Raw genomic sequence first — 16683 nt, 5'->3', positions numbered from 1 at the left:
GGTAAAGACTTCTGCTGTCGTTGCTGTCGTTTTAAGACTTTTTTTGTTTCCGACTCATTGAAAGAGAAACAGAAGATAAACCGGAAGAGACGTGGAAAAAGGTTGAAAGCTACTCAATTTCTTCTTACTCTCAGGACTTGCTATCTTAATGTACCTTGAGGAGAGGAATACGCAAATGAAACAAACACCTTCAAATAGCTTTGATAGGACAAGTACTGACAGTTCAGTCACATGTCAGGCTCAAGTGGAAGCCTGTTAGGTGCAAATATGTTCCAAAGTGAAAATACATGTACAGGAATAGAGTAGGATAATTTTGAAATACTTTTATTTCATGGTACTGTTTTGTTCCACTTTTTTCTTTTTTTTTTTTTTTTCAAAAGAGTTTGGATTTATTTCTTCCACAGTGGATACTTACTTATTTTCAGATAAATATTTTTTACTGGTTTGTAATACACTGAAATGTAGATAAGATTGAAATGTAGACATTGCCAAGACTTTTTTTTCCGACTGATTGGAAGAGAAACCGAGGATAGACCGGAAGAGACCTGGAAACAGGTTGAAAGCTACTCAATTTCTTCTTACTCCGCTGAATTGCTATGATAATGTACCTTGAGGAGAGGAAAAAACAAATGAAACAAACATCTTCAAATCAACTCAATTATATCTTTGTTTAGATTAAAACACAATAAAAGCCTAAATGCGTAGTACGCATGTGTGGCCGGATAATGTAAAACCAACGCTAAACCAATCACCATCCAATATCAGTGAAGACCACAAGCAGATATTGGAAGGAGTTGTTGAGAAGCGAGGGAAACTCATGAAGTGAGCATGCGCGCTGAATGACCAGCCTCTCATTGTTCCATAGGGATGAAGCTTCAGAAAGTCCTGTTATCCTAGGCTGATTTTCACCCTTTTGTGCTGGATATGAAGTCTAAACTTTGCTTACAACCAAGTGAAAAACTAAAAGTAAAAGAAAGCTTCACCTGATGGAGGGTACCAGAGGTACAAGGTTTTGTTCCGACTGACTGAAAGAGAAACAGAAGATAGAAAGAAGAATTAAAGTATTTTAAATAATCGCAGCCTAGACATTTGTTTCCAAGCCGACGAAAGATCATGATGAATCACCTTCAAGTTGATCGTTGAATGCACACATTTGAGTATTTTATGAGAGACGCAACCTCTTTTGATACATTACGGGATCACCAAGTCCACAGTAAACAAAGAGCAACAGATAAAAAGGGACAAACCAGTTAGACAACGCCTCGGTAACGTTCCCTGGTTTTGCACCATGGACGGCGCCTTGTTGTAAGAAACTCCCATGCACTTCATCAACACATTTATCAGCTCATGTAACACATAATGAATTGTCCTTCTTTTTCAGTTGGGTTTTTCGTAATTGATGCCTTTTTCTTGGTTTTTCGCGTAGAGTGCGAGCAATTGAACGGTTTTATGTTACCTTAATCTTATAAGTTAGATAGGAAATGAAGTACGGAGGGGTGTTTTGATAAAATTTACTGTTCACTACGATATTTGAACAAGGAAGAATGGCACCCAAAGACATCGACAGAAAGCGAGCGCTGCGCCTTAGCTTGCCGCGAACGGCTAAAATTAAGATTTAGTGGAGCGACATTTGTTTTTGTACAAAAACTATACACAGAGCACTCGCTCGTAAAGTATAGGACAGCATCACTGAGTTAGCCAATTTTCTCCCCAGGAGTGAGGAATCACTAGCAACGAATTTTTTATGCACCGAAATAGCAGGGAAAGTTCCAAATTGAAGTGAAGCATCTACTTCATTTTTGCAGAACGAACCAAAGAGGCATTCACCAGGTTTTTGTTTACATGTCAGATATGATGGTCATTTCTCTGCACCAAACCGGAAGAAAACTAATAGCCATTCTCGATAAAGACATTCGACCTTCAAAACCCAAGTGCTCATTGGTTATTGTGACGATAGATTTTCGCGCCCAAACTGGACTCTCGCGGAAGTTAGGAGAATAAACTCAGCTGCCAACTACCATGAGAACCAATTTTGCCAGAAAGATCATTAACGCTTGTATTTACTAAAAGTTTCACCAGTAATGAACAGGAAAACTACCGACGGGCAGCTTCACAACAAAAAATACCGCGGCTTTTCTATACTTTTTAAAATATCACAATGAAAGAGTCTCGCATGAATTGAGAACAGCCAGAATACCGATAAAAACATATGCTCAACAACCACACCGAAACAGCATTAAATTTTCCCGGCCGTAGCATTTTCAATTCCTTGAGTAAAATGCTATACAAAGAGAAAAGAGCAAAAGATATTTCATTATCCCCATTCACTGCTGTTTATTTCCCTGTAATCTGTAATCTTTATTTATTTAAACACGATCAATTCATCAGCCCATAAAAATACACATCACATACGCTACGATATTTAAAATTAAAACTACATACTATAACACTAAAGCTGTTTTCCGTGAATGCCGTGCGTTAGACTTAAAGAATGTCATTGATCTTACGTTTAAATACCCTCAGAGACTCTGTGTTCCTTATATTGCGTGATAGACTGTTCCATAATGTGGCGCCATTGTAGCTAAAGCTTTTTCTGTAATAATTAGTGCGCGATAGTGGAACATTGAGCTTATTTTCAGAGTCCCTGAGGTCATAAGCAGAGTCACGCCACGTAAACTTTGAATATCATGATACCCTGGAGCTAGCCCGTGCAGACATCTAAGAGTGCAAGATTTTTCCACCCTAAAAACTCGAGTAGCTCAGTTGCAACAGCATCATAGTTAGAGAATGTCAACCAACACACGGGCTGCTCTATTCTGCAAATTCTTCAGTTTATCTCGTAGCGTTTTCCCACAGCTACCCCAAACAATGTCAAAGTTATCAAAGTGAGGTTTTACTAAAGCTTGGTAAATGAGATGTAAGGTTGATGTTGGGATCAGGTGCTTAATTCGCTTTAGGGCCCCGATACCAGTGGCGATCTTTTTCGTTAGTTTTTCGATGTGAATATGCCAATCGAGTTTATCGTCTATTATTACACCAAGCGATTTTGTAGCTGTAACCTGGCTCACTTGAGTATTGTTCATTCTAATTGTTGGTGAAGCTGTGAGAGTATTCAGTCTCTGCCTCGATTAGCATGAATTCGGTTATGGTCATGTTCATTGTGAGTTTGTTCGCTTGTAGCCAGTTGAAGACGTTTTCTAGGTCTTCATTTAGACAAAACTGGACGTTCTCAAGATTGCTTCCCGCATATGTGAGGTGCGTGTCATCGGCATACATTCTCGGTTTACAATTTGATAAGCAATTTGGAAGATCGTTGATATATAATAAGAAAAATAATGGACCGAGGATGGTCCCTTGAAGGACGCCGCAAGTCAATTAGTAGCTATTGGCATAGTTGGATAGCGACCCGTTCACAGAGCATTTTTGTGTTCGGTTTTCCAAATATGACTGAAACCATCTGAAAGATTTGTCATGTATACCATAATAGTTTAGTTTCGATTGAAGGATCTGATGATCAACAGTGTCAAAAGCTTTTTTCAAATCTAGAAAAATGACTCCATTGATTTTCTCGTTATCAATATTATATGCCCAAGAATCTGTCGCTTCCAACAAAGCTGTTACAGTTGAATGATTAGCACGAAACCCTGATTGGTTTTGACATAGAATATCGTGCTCTTCCAAATAGGCATATAACTGTTCATGAACTATCCTTTTAAACACCTTCGCCACTATTGGAATCACCAATATAGGTCGTTTCGTACTGTAAAGTTGATTGAAGTTTTTACATAGAAGCATACCCTCCACCACATTTTGTTAGTCTATCGCGGCGAACTATTTCGTATCCCGGAATATGAACTTCATGCTCTCGAATACTCTCGTTCAGTTTCGTTTCATTTATGCAAACAATATCGATATTATTGTTTGCTAATAGGATTCTTAATTCGTCTATGTGAGTAGTTAATTGATTAATATTGAGTGATGCCATTCTAAAACCGCGCAAAGGAGGCAATATTGAGACAGATTTTTCGGCCCTTTGGTTGCTTAATTGATCCCCCTACGGCATTGACGGACAGCACATTATGTCATTCTAGGTGCGATTTAAAATTATTATAAAACTGCTTATTACCTTTAAAATTTAAGTGCAGTCCACCTTTGTTGAGTCCACTATGAGACATGTTCTCATGATGAATTAATTTCCATCCATTTTGATGGCAGAACTTCTTTAGATGTTTGTTGGCTGTTTTCACTGCCTGGTCCAGCTTATCTTTTCTGCATACAAGCTCCGACAGCGTAACTAGAGTATCGCAGGTGCCCTCGATCTGTCTCGCGAGATCCACAATCGATTCTTCAACAGCCTTTGGTTCCCTGGTTTTAAGATCATTAGTCCCAATGTGTAAAATCACTTCATTGGGCGAAGATTCCAGATTTGGCTTGAGATAGTGATTCATGGCCATTGTCGTAGCGCCCGAGAAAGGCTTGACTATAACCCTGTGGCCAACTGCTTTTCCCAGATCTTTTCCAGGTATTCTTGAGATCATCGAATCTCCTATGAGCAGGGTTGTGCGCTCTTTTGGTTAATTTTCGTGTTCGGATTCTTTTCCTGTCAGGGTGTTATTAGGACCTCCTTTGCCTTTCGATTTCTTTCTTTTGTTCTTTGATTTCACAATGAAGCTTTCTTCTTTGTTGGCGCGAAGTGTTTACTTACCCATATTTTGGACAATGGTATGTTCGTTAGAGGTGTTACTCATTGAACGGCATTGAGTAGCTGCTTCTCTTGATACGATTTGCAATGCAAAACTTAAAGAATCGCGTTCGTGGACTAACTTTTTATTTTCTTCCTTCAAACACAGAATTATCTCCCTAAGTCGAGAATTTTCAGATCTCAGGTCTTCCTCATTAGGTTTGTCTTTTATATGAGCCCATACGTTCAGCACTTCAGATTTCAGACAGTCCAACTCCTCTTGTACTGATTTGGCATTCTTGTTAAATGCCGGAGTAGAAGCTTCTTCTTCATTCACGAGAATAACCGAGTCGTCATCAACCGGTAACTGGAGTAGCTTCTTCAGTTTGGCTTTCATTGCTTTTGCATCCGGACCTTGGACTTGAAGGGTGCCGGTACTGAAATAAAACCAACGTGATTGTCTTCAACTTCAAAGAGCTAGACCTTTCAGAGGGACTCGCGGTTGCAGAAACTTCCAAATTCAGGACTTTCGAACAAAATTCCTGAAGTTGTGTTACGCTCCTTTTCCACTTGAATAGCGGACTTTTTTTGTCGTCCCAATGTAGATATTGGTTTAAGGGAGATGAAGAAGGTTCAGTGGCAACAAATTCAGTGGAATTCGTGGAGCCTTCAGATACACGTCCGCACGCCATCATGCATCAGATCTTGGAGATCTCAGTTATGAGAATCTGGCGGGAAATGAAGACATCATTGATAATTCCTTTGCTACACACGCTGTAGTCTGACAGTTTTTACATCAGTAAACCTTTCAATGCGCTGTACATAATTGTCATTGTTTTTTCTTCCTCCGGCAGCAAACAAATAAACACTGCTGCAAAACCACCCAGCCAAAAACAAATCATCATTTTCATAAGATTTTGATCTCTCCAGGACTATACTCCTTATAAATCAGGACAACATCTCTTTGAATGTTGAAAATTACATTAGATTACTCTCACCGGTTTTGCTCAATAACTCTCTGAAATAGGTCTAGAAATCTTCTGCTATGTTGTTATCCAATCAAATGCAATACCAAAACCATTTAAAACTTGACGCAGGTTGTTTTTGTAGGTTAGCTTTGTTAGCTATTCGTATGGAGGTTTGTGTTCTTCTGTTTTCCCCTTTGTTCTGATTCAGTTAGTAGTTGCTATTACTTTGGGTTTTGCCTTACGGTTCTCAATGTGAAAATGGGCAAACAATAAATGACACATTAAACTTTTGCGGTCATATAAGAAAAAAAATGGGGATGGAAAATAATCAATATCGAGTGTGCGGCGACAGACTCCTGATTGACAAGTTTGCTAAGTTAATGGCTTGTCTATTTCATCTTTTTTAGACATACTTTCTTTTAATACCATCATCATTCGAGAATTCTTTTTGCTCACATAACGTTTTGCATCACAGAGTCTTAATCGTAATATGGCGCATATCATGTAACTTGTTTCCGCAAATAAAAAAGATTAATGAAATATTTTCATTTTCAAACAGAATTCACACTTGCATCTTTCAGGTGTTTGAAATCTCCTATAAATAGATTCCAATATTTCACATCTTCTGTGGCTGGAGTTACTGCCAAATTATAACATTCATCTCCATTTTTTTATTCAGAGAAAATAAAATTGAATATATGTTTCCGTTTTTGATCTGTGCAACAATGACAATCCCAAAATACATTATCTATTAAACAAGAATCAATTATATCAGCTAATTTCTAACATCTGTGACAAAAAATAAATTTTAGTTTTTCACTTTCTTAAAGATAAAGCTCTTAACCAATTTAGAATATCTTTTAAGAGTCTATTTTGGAAACCTTTTGGATTCCTGATTTGCGTGACTTGTTCTTTCTAATTATTTGAAAAATACACTTCTCCTTTGAACAGAATCGCGAGCATTTCCAACTGCATGCTCCATCGGCACCCATAGAAACTAGTGTTACTCAGCTTATTTCGAAATCCCGAGTACGAATGACTGAGATATCCGATGCTTTCAATTTCTGACAAGACCGCGTGACTTTGGGGACCTCACTGGTGTCAATTAGCATATGAGTCTTCCTCAACTTTCCGTATAAATAGATCGTCGAATCCAAAGGTTTCCATACCATTTGCAACTAGCAACGATCAAGATCAGGAGAAACTAGAGACTACAGATCAAGCTTGGAGAAAAACCCGCTATAAAGAAAATATGGAGAAGGTACGGTAAACTTGCTATAAATTTAACATTGCAACCATCCAATCGTGGATTTATGTACACTCTTTTCTTTTATATATAAGACCCTTTGTTATAAGAGCGTTCAGGCTCAGATAAATAAGACGTTTATATATATATATATATATATAAAAGGGATGTACTTAAATTTTTAAATTAGAGAATTAAGTCCCCGAAGTTCATTTCCAGTCGCGTGGTGTTTAGTTGGAGTTAAATCCTAAAAAAAGTTTTTTTTCCTATTTTATCTGACAGTTAATTAAAATTAGCGCGTGCTATCGTATGGACATCCCCGAGCGCAGACTTGACAAAAGTGGAAACCTACTCATAACAGATTTGCCGGAAAGCGAACCTGGTCCTCAAATCCCCGTAAAGTTTACCGGGAGCCATCGGGGCAATACAACAGGTAAATATAAGCGTGTGGTAGGGCGTGACCCTCACAAAAAGCTAATACTGTATATAGATTAGCCAAGCCTAAAAGCGGAGCTCCCAAGTTCGTAATATTAATGATAACATAAAAGATGTGCATTTGCCAAGACTCGCCTGAGTCCCCCCCTTCGTTTTGATAGTCTCCTCTACCCTACCTGTGCAATCTAAAGGCACGTACGTACGCTCGGTCAGTCACGTGACAACCAAACGAAAAGAGCTTGACCATATTCCATGGCTATGGGGCTCTGCCCCACGCGCATGGGAGCCCCGCTATTATGAAGATTTTGTGCATGTAAAATGATGGAATGGTCTAAAATAATCGAGGATGATTAATAAGAAAGAGGAGAGATTCCTGCGGAAATGTAACGGACTCAGCGCCCATTTGTATGCAAGTAGATTTAAACGAGTTTCCAGATTGAATGTAATCTCCACGGAAGTACACTTGCGGATTTTCTTCATTCATTTTCAATTCTGACGGCGAGTTTAATTGCAAACCTTGTATAGATGACACTCAAGTATCCGTGAGCATTCACGAGGCCTCATTAATCATTAAAGATTAACCACATTGCCAGTTTTTGTGGTAAAATTATCTTCTACAGTAATGGAAAACTTTTTCACCTAAACAATTATTGATTACGTAATAATTCGAGGAATAGTTTTTCGTTAGCTTTGAGGTTATAGTTTTCCGTTGTTTTAAACCCAGCTTCAGAACATTATTCAGCATGCAACTGGATTGATCACATCAATATCTAATTTTCATTAGAAGTAAATTGAATGAGAAAAGTTTACCTTATCGCACTGCATAAAGCTATATTTACATCTCATATTTGACTTTCCGGACCCTCAGATAATAAACTTGATTGTTTTCTTTTTGTATTCATGTCTCTAGAATTTTACATAGAAAAAGGTTATGATTATGGAGCAAATACCATTAGGTATGACTTGGATGGCAGCCATTACTACATGTGTGCAGAAGGAAACAGGGTGTTTTTACAGGTGAGTTGTGGTTATCAAATTATCTCTGTTGTCTTCAAACTGCAACTTAATAATAACAATAATTACGTTGTATAGCCCTCATATCCTGAGCTCACGGCGCTTTACAACACTGTGCGCGGGACTTTACCAGACTACTAGGCAGTTTACAATCAATTAAAGGCGAATCTAACAGATGCCCCCTCCCCCCAATTCCAGTAAACAGGTCAGACCACATCATAGTAATCTCGTGAGTGGGTTCTTTAACGTCCCCTGCCTAACGAAATATATAATTAATAGATGCAGGAGACGGGACCTACAGTTTATTCGTCCTTATCCGAGAAGACTAGAATGTCTATCCATTTCTTGATTTTATAGAAAGGTAGCACATTCTCCCCAGTTATTTTAAGACCTTGAGTGTTGGTCCGGCTGGGGCTTGAACCCCCGACCTCCCGTACAACAGTCCGGCGCTCAACCAATTCAGCTAACCGGGGGGCGGTTCCCGAAAAACTTCCCAAAAACAAATTACTAAATAAAGGTAGAAATTAAAAAAAAAAAAAAAAAACAGGGAGTAAAAAAATAACCATTATAATTCCTTCCCAGCTAAGTGTACATACTTAGTTCTTCTAAGTGGGAAATGATAATTTGTGGAATAACCCTGAGTCATTCTGTACTTAAACACCTCACACCCTGGCCAATAATTTAATTCTTGTGTTACTAGCAGTAGGGTTAAAACTGTCTAGTTAAGGTTGTTAATTTAAGTCTATATTTTTATTTGCAGCTGGTAGCCCATCAACCCGATGAGATAAAATACCTGTTTGAAGTTAAACATGTCAACAACCAGAGTGATTACATGTCTATTAAGTCTAAAAAGACTGGGAACTTCCTTGCTAGTGATGAAGATGGCAGGGCATTTATGGAGGAAGTCGAGCCTTCTTCAATGAAAGATGACCGGCCAACTGATAGACAAACATGGTTCCTTCTACACTTTATGGAAACAGTGAAAATGGAAAGAGAAAGTACATTACACAGTTGTAACTTTGATAGCACAAATATTGACTGTTCAGTCACATGTCAGGCTCAAGTGGAAGCCTGTTAGGTGTAAATATGTTCCATAGTGAAAATACATGTACAGTAATAGAGTAGAAGAATTTTAAAATGCTTTTATTTTCATGGTACTGTTACCCTTTTCTTTTGTAAAGAGTTTGGATTTATTTTATGCACAGTGTATATGTTGTAGTTCAAATTTATTCTTGGTTCAAATTTTATTTTCCTTTGTTCTCGGTCATGTTAATGATATGTATGATAATGATTTGTACAAAGGAAAATAAAATTTGAACCAAGGATAAAATTGAACTACAACATATACACTGACTTCTTTTCAGATTGATTTTTTTTTTTGGTTTGTGATACATTGAAATGTAGGTAGGATTGAAATGTATGCATTGAAATGTATACAAGATATTTCATGTAGCTTTACAGTTAAGGAAACTTCCGTAGTAAGTTATCGGGTATTGCCAAGTATTTGATTTTAATTCGTTGTTGTAATAACGTGACTTTAAGTAAGGAAATATTACTCAATATGTTCCAGGTAATGTAAATTGTAACGGGTAGCTAGAGTAACCAGAATATGTCGTTTGCTCTATGTGTACCATTGTATTACTATTAAAAGCATTATCAGTAAAAACTTCTTTTGTCAGTTTTTGCTGGGGAAGAAAGGATTTTCCTTGCCATAAAAGGGTCAGGGAACCATTTCCCGCCAAATTCGGAGTGCGGTACTTCGTAAGTTTTTTCGGTTGAATTTGATTTTGAAAGGCCGACTTTAACTACGAATTGAAGTAAAATTACTCATGATGTGAACCATACTAGTTCATTATAAACCACGCGTCCTCTGAGTTTGAAACTTTTTATAAAGATCCTGATGTCTTAAGTTGTCGACGAAGTATTGGAAAGCAGCGTTGTCCTCTCATTAAAACTGAAAAGGACGCACCGAAAAAGTTTACAGAACCACTGTTTTAACTTATTAATGGAAAGAATTCTGAAATACCAACAGCTTAATAAGAGTAGACCGATGCTTACCTTGAGAGTCTTTTTCCTTTTGATGCACAACAGTGAGTGTTCAGGTCAGCTTAAAGTTTGAAAACCACGCGCTTGGTTCATACGCAATAGCGGACTTTTTTTTATTTCTGAGGATATTTTTTTAAATTTTTTTCCATTGAAAATTGCAGCTGAAAGAAATCATTTATTGAAAATATAATTTAGAGAGTCAGAATCAGAAAGAGTACTTTTATTAAAAGTTTAGTAACAAAAGAAAATAAATTTTGAAATATGGCTTACGGAAAAGACGATTCTCTTCAAGAAAATAGCTCCAGATGAAAGAAAACAAAGAACTAAATTACATTACCTTGATTTCCAGTCTTTTTCATTACCTTTGCAGTTTGCAACCTGTTCAGACGTCGCCGAATTTTTGCCGGTTCGCGGTGGATAAAATGAGAGTAAGCAGGAATATTGTCTGGACTAGCGACTAAATACAGGAATGGCTCTGACCTGTAATTGGATGATAAAAATAGTAAATGTTTGTAAAAGTTAATAAATTACGTCTTAACTCCTTGCACGTGAGTACTGTTTAACCGTGTGTCTCCAAGCGGAACAGTGAAATATCAATGCGACTGAAAACTCCGATGTGTGAAACAAGAGACGGTTACTTACATAACGAAGGGGAGACCTTTCTAGTTCAGCGATATTCCGGAGAGGACTAAGTCATCTGCTGACTCGTTCCGCTGACTAAACTCATTTAGTCAGTGCAGACTCAGTTCTGGTGGACGACTAGAGACTGGACCCATTCCTTTATTTCACCGCTGGCAGGAATGGCTCCGACTCGTGCGTTTATTAATTTTCTTTTTTTTTTTTTTTTTGGCGAAATAAATTTTAAACTGGAATAAAATCGAAAGAGTTTTTTATTAAGTTCTTCTTAAGTTGAACATTACAATGCTTGTGAATGGAGCCCTCATAAATTAATACAAGGCCATGTGATGTCTAAAGTTTAATGCAGCAACTGCATGTCATGTTTCGAAAATCACGCAATGTTACGTGGCGCTCCGACCGATATTTTTAATTTACAGTATGCTCTACTGGAGAAATGTGGCTTGGCCATAATCGAGGGCCGAGTTTTCTTCGTGGAACATTCACTGGCAAGAGTACCATATCACCCCATACATTAATTATGCATTCAGACTAGTAGACTTTGTTTTTAAAGTTTTGTCGTGAAAGAAAAAGAAGTGGAATGCATAATTAATGTAGGGGGTTACATGGTACTCTTTCCCCATTGACTTTCTGGGAAATTTGTTCACATGAAAGACAAATCCATTCATCGGGCTCCTCGTCTATTTTTTGCACAACACCGAAAGGAAGAAAGTCGCAGATTACTTTAATTTCGCTTGGCAATTTTTAACAACTCTACTATACCTGAAAAAAGGAAATACTCACGTGCAAGAAGTTGAGATATAACTTATCAACTTTTACTATTTTTATCATCCAATTACAGGTCGGAGCCATTCCTGTATTTAGTCGCTCCAACTGGAGCGACTAAATACAGGAATGGCTCCGGTCTCTGATCGTTCGCCTAAACTGAGCCAAGACTGACCAATTGAGTTTAGTCAGAGGAATTTGTCAGCGGATAACTTAGTCATCGCCGGATCACCGTTGAACTACGTCGCAGAACAAGAAAGGCCCTCCCCTACGGTGGCTTCAAAGGGACATACACTTTCCTCTCTCTTTTTTTTCACTTGCGACTTAGCTGCTACTTTCTTGCGACATAGCTGCGACTTTCTTGCTACTTTCTTGCGACTTAGCTGCGACTTTCTTGCTACTTTCTTGCGACTTAGCTGCGACTTTCTTGCTACTTTCTTGCGACCTAGCTGCGACTTTCTTGCTACTTTCTTGCGACTTAGCTGCGACTTTCTTGCTACTTTCTTGCGACCTAGCTGCGACTTTCTTGCTACTTTCTTGCGACTTAGCTGCGACTTTCTTGTTACTTTCTTGCGACTTAGCTGCGACTTTCTTGCTACTTTCTTGCGACTTAGCTGCGACTTTCTTGCTACTTTCTTGCGACTTAGCTGCGACTTTCTTGTTACTTTCTTGCGACTTAGCTGCGACTTTCTTGCGACTTAGCTGCGACTTTCTTGCTACTTTCTTGCGACTTAGCTGCGACTTTCTTGCTACTTTCTTGCGACGTAGCTGCCTGGTGCATCAGCCGGCCAGGTTGTTTTATTTGAAAACAACGTAGACTCCTATAAACAATAGGTAGTATGTTTTGCCTTGGCTTTACAGTATAGCTATGAAGTTTTTCGCCGTTTTCTTTTTCATTTCGGTGTGCTCTACATCGCTGGCAGTGCTTCCATCTTACTCTCCGGCAATAAGGAACAATGCAGTAATACGCGACGAGATAATCAAGGACTACTTCAATCTTGGGCTTACTGCACCTGAAATTGCATTATTTCTCGTAAGTGTACATGGTATCGGGATCTCGTTAAGACAATTGAAAAGAATACTCAGACGGTTGGGATGTACAAGACGTCGGCGTCGAAGTAATTTGAATGAGGTGGTAGAAGCAGTCGAGGAGGAACTGAAGGGGAGTGGAAGCCTTCTCGGATATCGAGCAATGCATCAGAGACTCATCAATCAGCACGGTCTTGTTACTACGAGGGAAGTCGTTCGACATGTTTTGAGGGTTTTTGATCCTGAAGGGGTGGAGCATAGGTCACAGCATAGACTACGACGACGAATTTACAGGTGTAAAGGACCAAATTACTTATGGCACATTGACGGCTTCGACAAACTAAAACCGTTTGGATTCTGCATTCATGGTGCAATTGATGGCTTTAGTCGAAGGATCCTATGGCTGGAGGTTGCATCTTCGAACAACGACCCTCGTATAGTAGCTCAATATTTCTTAGACTATGCAAGACAGTTAGGAGGTACGGCAAGGATAGTACGTGGAGATAGGGGATCTGAGAACAGGAACTTAGCAGCTATTCAGCGTTTTTTTCGGCGGTCCATGAATGACGACTTTGCAGGTGATAAAAGTTTCATGTATGGGAAATCTACAGCAAACCAAAGAATTGAAGCATGGTGGGGACGTTTGAGGCAAAGATGTGCAGAATGGTGGATTACATTTTTTTAAGGACTTGAGAGATTCTGGTTTGTATCACGATGATGATATAATACACCGCGAATGCCTGAAGTTCTGTTTCATGGATGTCATACAAAGTGAACTACACAGAGCTGCACTGGAATGGAATGTTCACCGAATTCGACCGTCTAGCAATGTGGAATCTCCGTCGGGAAAGCCAGATGTACTCTACTTCGTTCCAGCATCAGCTGAGAGTCAAGATTACATGACTCCTGTTGACATCGACGAAATCGAAATCGCACAGGATACGTGTGCCGAGCAACCACAAGCGAAAGGATGTCCCTACTTTAAAGAGCTCTGCGATCTAATCATGGAGGATGAAGGTCTAGAACCAGCTACAACAGCAGAGGAAGCTCTCCAACTCTACTTAGATCTACTGGACCATATTAATGCCATACCATAGAAGAATGGTTGAATTTCATTCCTGTTCACAGGCTACCCAGCATGAGCAGTGTTTTTGGTACACTCAAAAACAAAGCTTTGTATGCGGTTAGTTAAGGGGCTATTTTAGGTTCGCAAATATTCAGTGTGGCCAAATGTACATCGGAAGGTATTTATTGTTGGTCAGATCTAATGCCGCTATCATTTTGTAGCTGGATACCGAGCCACACAAGTAAATTAATTAAAAATGCTAATTAAAATCAACTTTATTTCTTCTCTGTTTCCAACATGTTTTCTAAATGTGGAAAGGAACTTAAACTCTTGACACTAAGAACGGATTATTTTCATTCATAAACTACACACCTGTGGGGGAGAGAAATTGCCTGACCCACCATTCACACTCTTTACAGGACAGTGTATTATAAAGATATCATCTGGCCGGGTAATTTGAAATCTATGAACTCAACAAGGTAGAACAGCAAAGTAAATAGCAGGTAATGAACTATTTTCCACTCCATTTTAAAAGTGTTATGTTAACACAACCTATTAGAGTACACATGAATGACATGTATAAAAAGAAAAGAATAATTAATCCCCTATTGCAATGAGCAGCATTATCCTTATTATCTCAGTGCAAGTATGTCGCCCCCTCAAACCGAACCAAGAGCTTGCAAATCTCCATCTGTTGCCATCCTCACAGCTGTAAAGTCCATCTGTAGTAAGGAAAAATGAGTTTATCTTAGAGTCAAACTAGTATGGAGTCAAACTAGTCAAGTAAAATAAGCCACTTGAGGTGTAATACGAATACGTAAACTGTGAAAAAAACACATAAAATACTTGCAGGTCCTATAGGTATATTTCCCAAGATAAGAAACACAAAAAGGAAAAAATGGCAACAGATACTATAGAATAATACATGGATGTACACAGATATGGAAGTGCTCAACTCAATATATCATGTACAGCAAACAAATAAGATCTTGAGTTTATATGGAATTTCTCTGCAAGTGTCCAACTTAATATATCAAGCAGTAAATAAGTAAGATTTTGAGTTTAATACAAGAAGAGAAATTCCATATGTATACAAGCAACATTTGCCGTATATCATGTTCAACATGTACATGCCATATATCAGGCCCAACGTTTGCCCTACATCAAGTTCATCTACTTTGGAATGTTACATAAATTAGTGGGTAAAGGACTTCATGCTTGTCCAATTTGGAAGCAATTAAATAAAAAAAAAAAGAACTTTTTTTCTCTCATCCAATTATTTCCAAATCAGTTACCTTGGATTCAAGGAATGATAAATAGCTACCAATATAAAAATTATTTTGTATGCAATGAAATTAACTTCACTAAACTCGTTTGGGAGTAAAATTTCTTTCAAATTATAAACGCAAAACCGAGGTTAGTCTGGCTAGTTTTAATACTTAAAAAAAAAATTTAATTGGCAGCCATTTATGAAAAGGGTCAAAACTATTCCCAGTGAAGCACAAATAACCGTCCCATCTTGAAGTTAAATGATTAAAGGTTTCTCGAATGTAAACCAAACGTAACAAGAAGGTAAGGAAAGTGTAAAAAGACAATCTGAGATATCAAATTTAAGTGCGCCACAATCTCGAGTCTAGTACAGGAAACGGTTCGTAATAAATTCTTACCCTTTCGTCTTTAAACTGTTGGCAAACGCCATCTTTAATCCCACGTTTTTCTTTTAAGAAAATGAAAATCTAAAGAGAATGAAGCCAAATATAAGTTTTTGTACCTTCAGCATTTCTAATCTGAACGAATGACAGGAGAAAGTGTCAAAATACCTGGTTCGGACCTCCGGAACTAGCTGTTCTTCTAGAGAATCCATGTTGTTTATCGGCAATGCAACCTAGCCTGCGTCCCACTCGGCCCAGCTAGGTAGCCACGCAGCTAAGTCGTAAGAAAGTAGCAAGAAAGTCGCAGCTAAGTCGCAAGAAAGTAGCAAGAAAGTCGCAGCTAAGTCGCAAGAAAGTAGCAAGTCGCAGATAAGTCGCAAGAAAGTAGCAGGAAAGTAGCAGCTAAGTCGCAGCTAAGTCTCAAGAAAGTAGCAAGAAAGTCGCAGCTAAGTCGCAAGAAAGTAGCAAGAAAGTCGCAGCTAAGTCGCAAGAAAGTAGCAAGAAAGTCGCAGCTAAGTCGCAAGAAAGTAGCAAGAAAGTCGCATCTAAGTCGCAAGAAAGTAGCAAGAAAGTCGCAAGAAAGTAGCAAGAAAGTCGCAGCTAAGTCGCAAGAAAGTAGCAGCTAAGTCGCAAGTGAAAAAAAAGTTAGAGGAAAGTGTAGGTCCCTTTGAAGCCACCGTACTCCCCTCGTCATGTAAGTAACCATTTCTTGTTTGACAAATCGGTGTTTTCGCTCGCATTGTTATTTCACTGTTCCGCTTGGAGACACACGGTTAAACAATACTCACGTGCAAGGAGTTAAGATGTAACCTATTAACTATTACTATTTTTATCATCCAATTACGGGTCGGAGCCATTCCTGTATTTAGTCGCTAGTATTGTTTGGCCCTACCGCCATGTTTGTCCCCTTGTTCGTCAAACGCTGAGTGGAGAGTTTGGAAAACGGCGTGTGGTTTTTAGTGTAGGAATCGGCCAGCCAATACCCTTTCCTGATTGGCTGATAGCATTGCAAGGGTTTACCTTCTCTGTGTACCCATTTCAATGGTTTATTGTTTATCGTTTTGATGAAGAAAAACAGCCAGTAGCACAGTGTTTTGAATTTTTTTTTCCATTTTTCTTGACATAACCAACCCGATGTTTTTTTT

The 16683-nt window shown here is 38.5% G+C and overlaps 1 protein-coding gene and 1 pseudogene across 1 annotated transcript; both read left to right on the top strand.

The window, feature by feature from the left end:
- The first annotated feature begins 6800 nt into the window (after window positions 1–6800).
- Window positions 6801–9953, top strand: LOC111329178 (uncharacterized). The gene is made up of 4 exons (XM_022933787.2): window positions 6801–6910; window positions 7178–7328; window positions 8241–8347; window positions 9105–9953. The coding sequence occupies exons 1-4, from the start codon at window positions 6902–6904 to the stop codon at window positions 9420–9422; spliced, it is 585 nt and encodes a 194-aa protein (XP_022789522.2). The 5' UTR covers window positions 6801–6901; the 3' UTR covers window positions 9423–9953.
- Window positions 9954–12659: 2706 nt separating this feature from the next.
- Window positions 12660–14169, top strand: LOC148717438 (uncharacterized; annotated as a pseudogene).
- Window positions 14170–16683: the final 2514 nt, after the last annotated feature.

This window comes from Stylophora pistillata, chromosome 13 (genome assembly GCF_964205215.1).
Source record: "Stylophora pistillata chromosome 13, jaStyPist1.2, whole genome shotgun sequence".
NCBI classification, from domain to species: Eukaryota; Metazoa; Cnidaria; class Anthozoa; order Scleractinia; family Pocilloporidae; genus Stylophora; species Stylophora pistillata.
Note: the sequence above shows the minus strand (reverse complement) of the source record. Positions and strands in the feature narration are given on the sequence as shown.

Bases quoted from the DNA above. Each gene is read 5' to 3' on its own strand.
- LOC111329178 (XM_022933787.2), top strand. The intron at 7,329-8,240 runs GTAAATATAAGC...TCATGTCTCTAG, and splicing joins CCATCGGGGCAATACAACAG to AATTTTACATAGAAAAAGGT. The intron at 8,348-9,104 runs GTGAGTTGTGGT...TTTTATTTGCAG, and splicing joins GAAACAGGGTGTTTTTACAG to CTGGTAGCCCATCAACCCGA.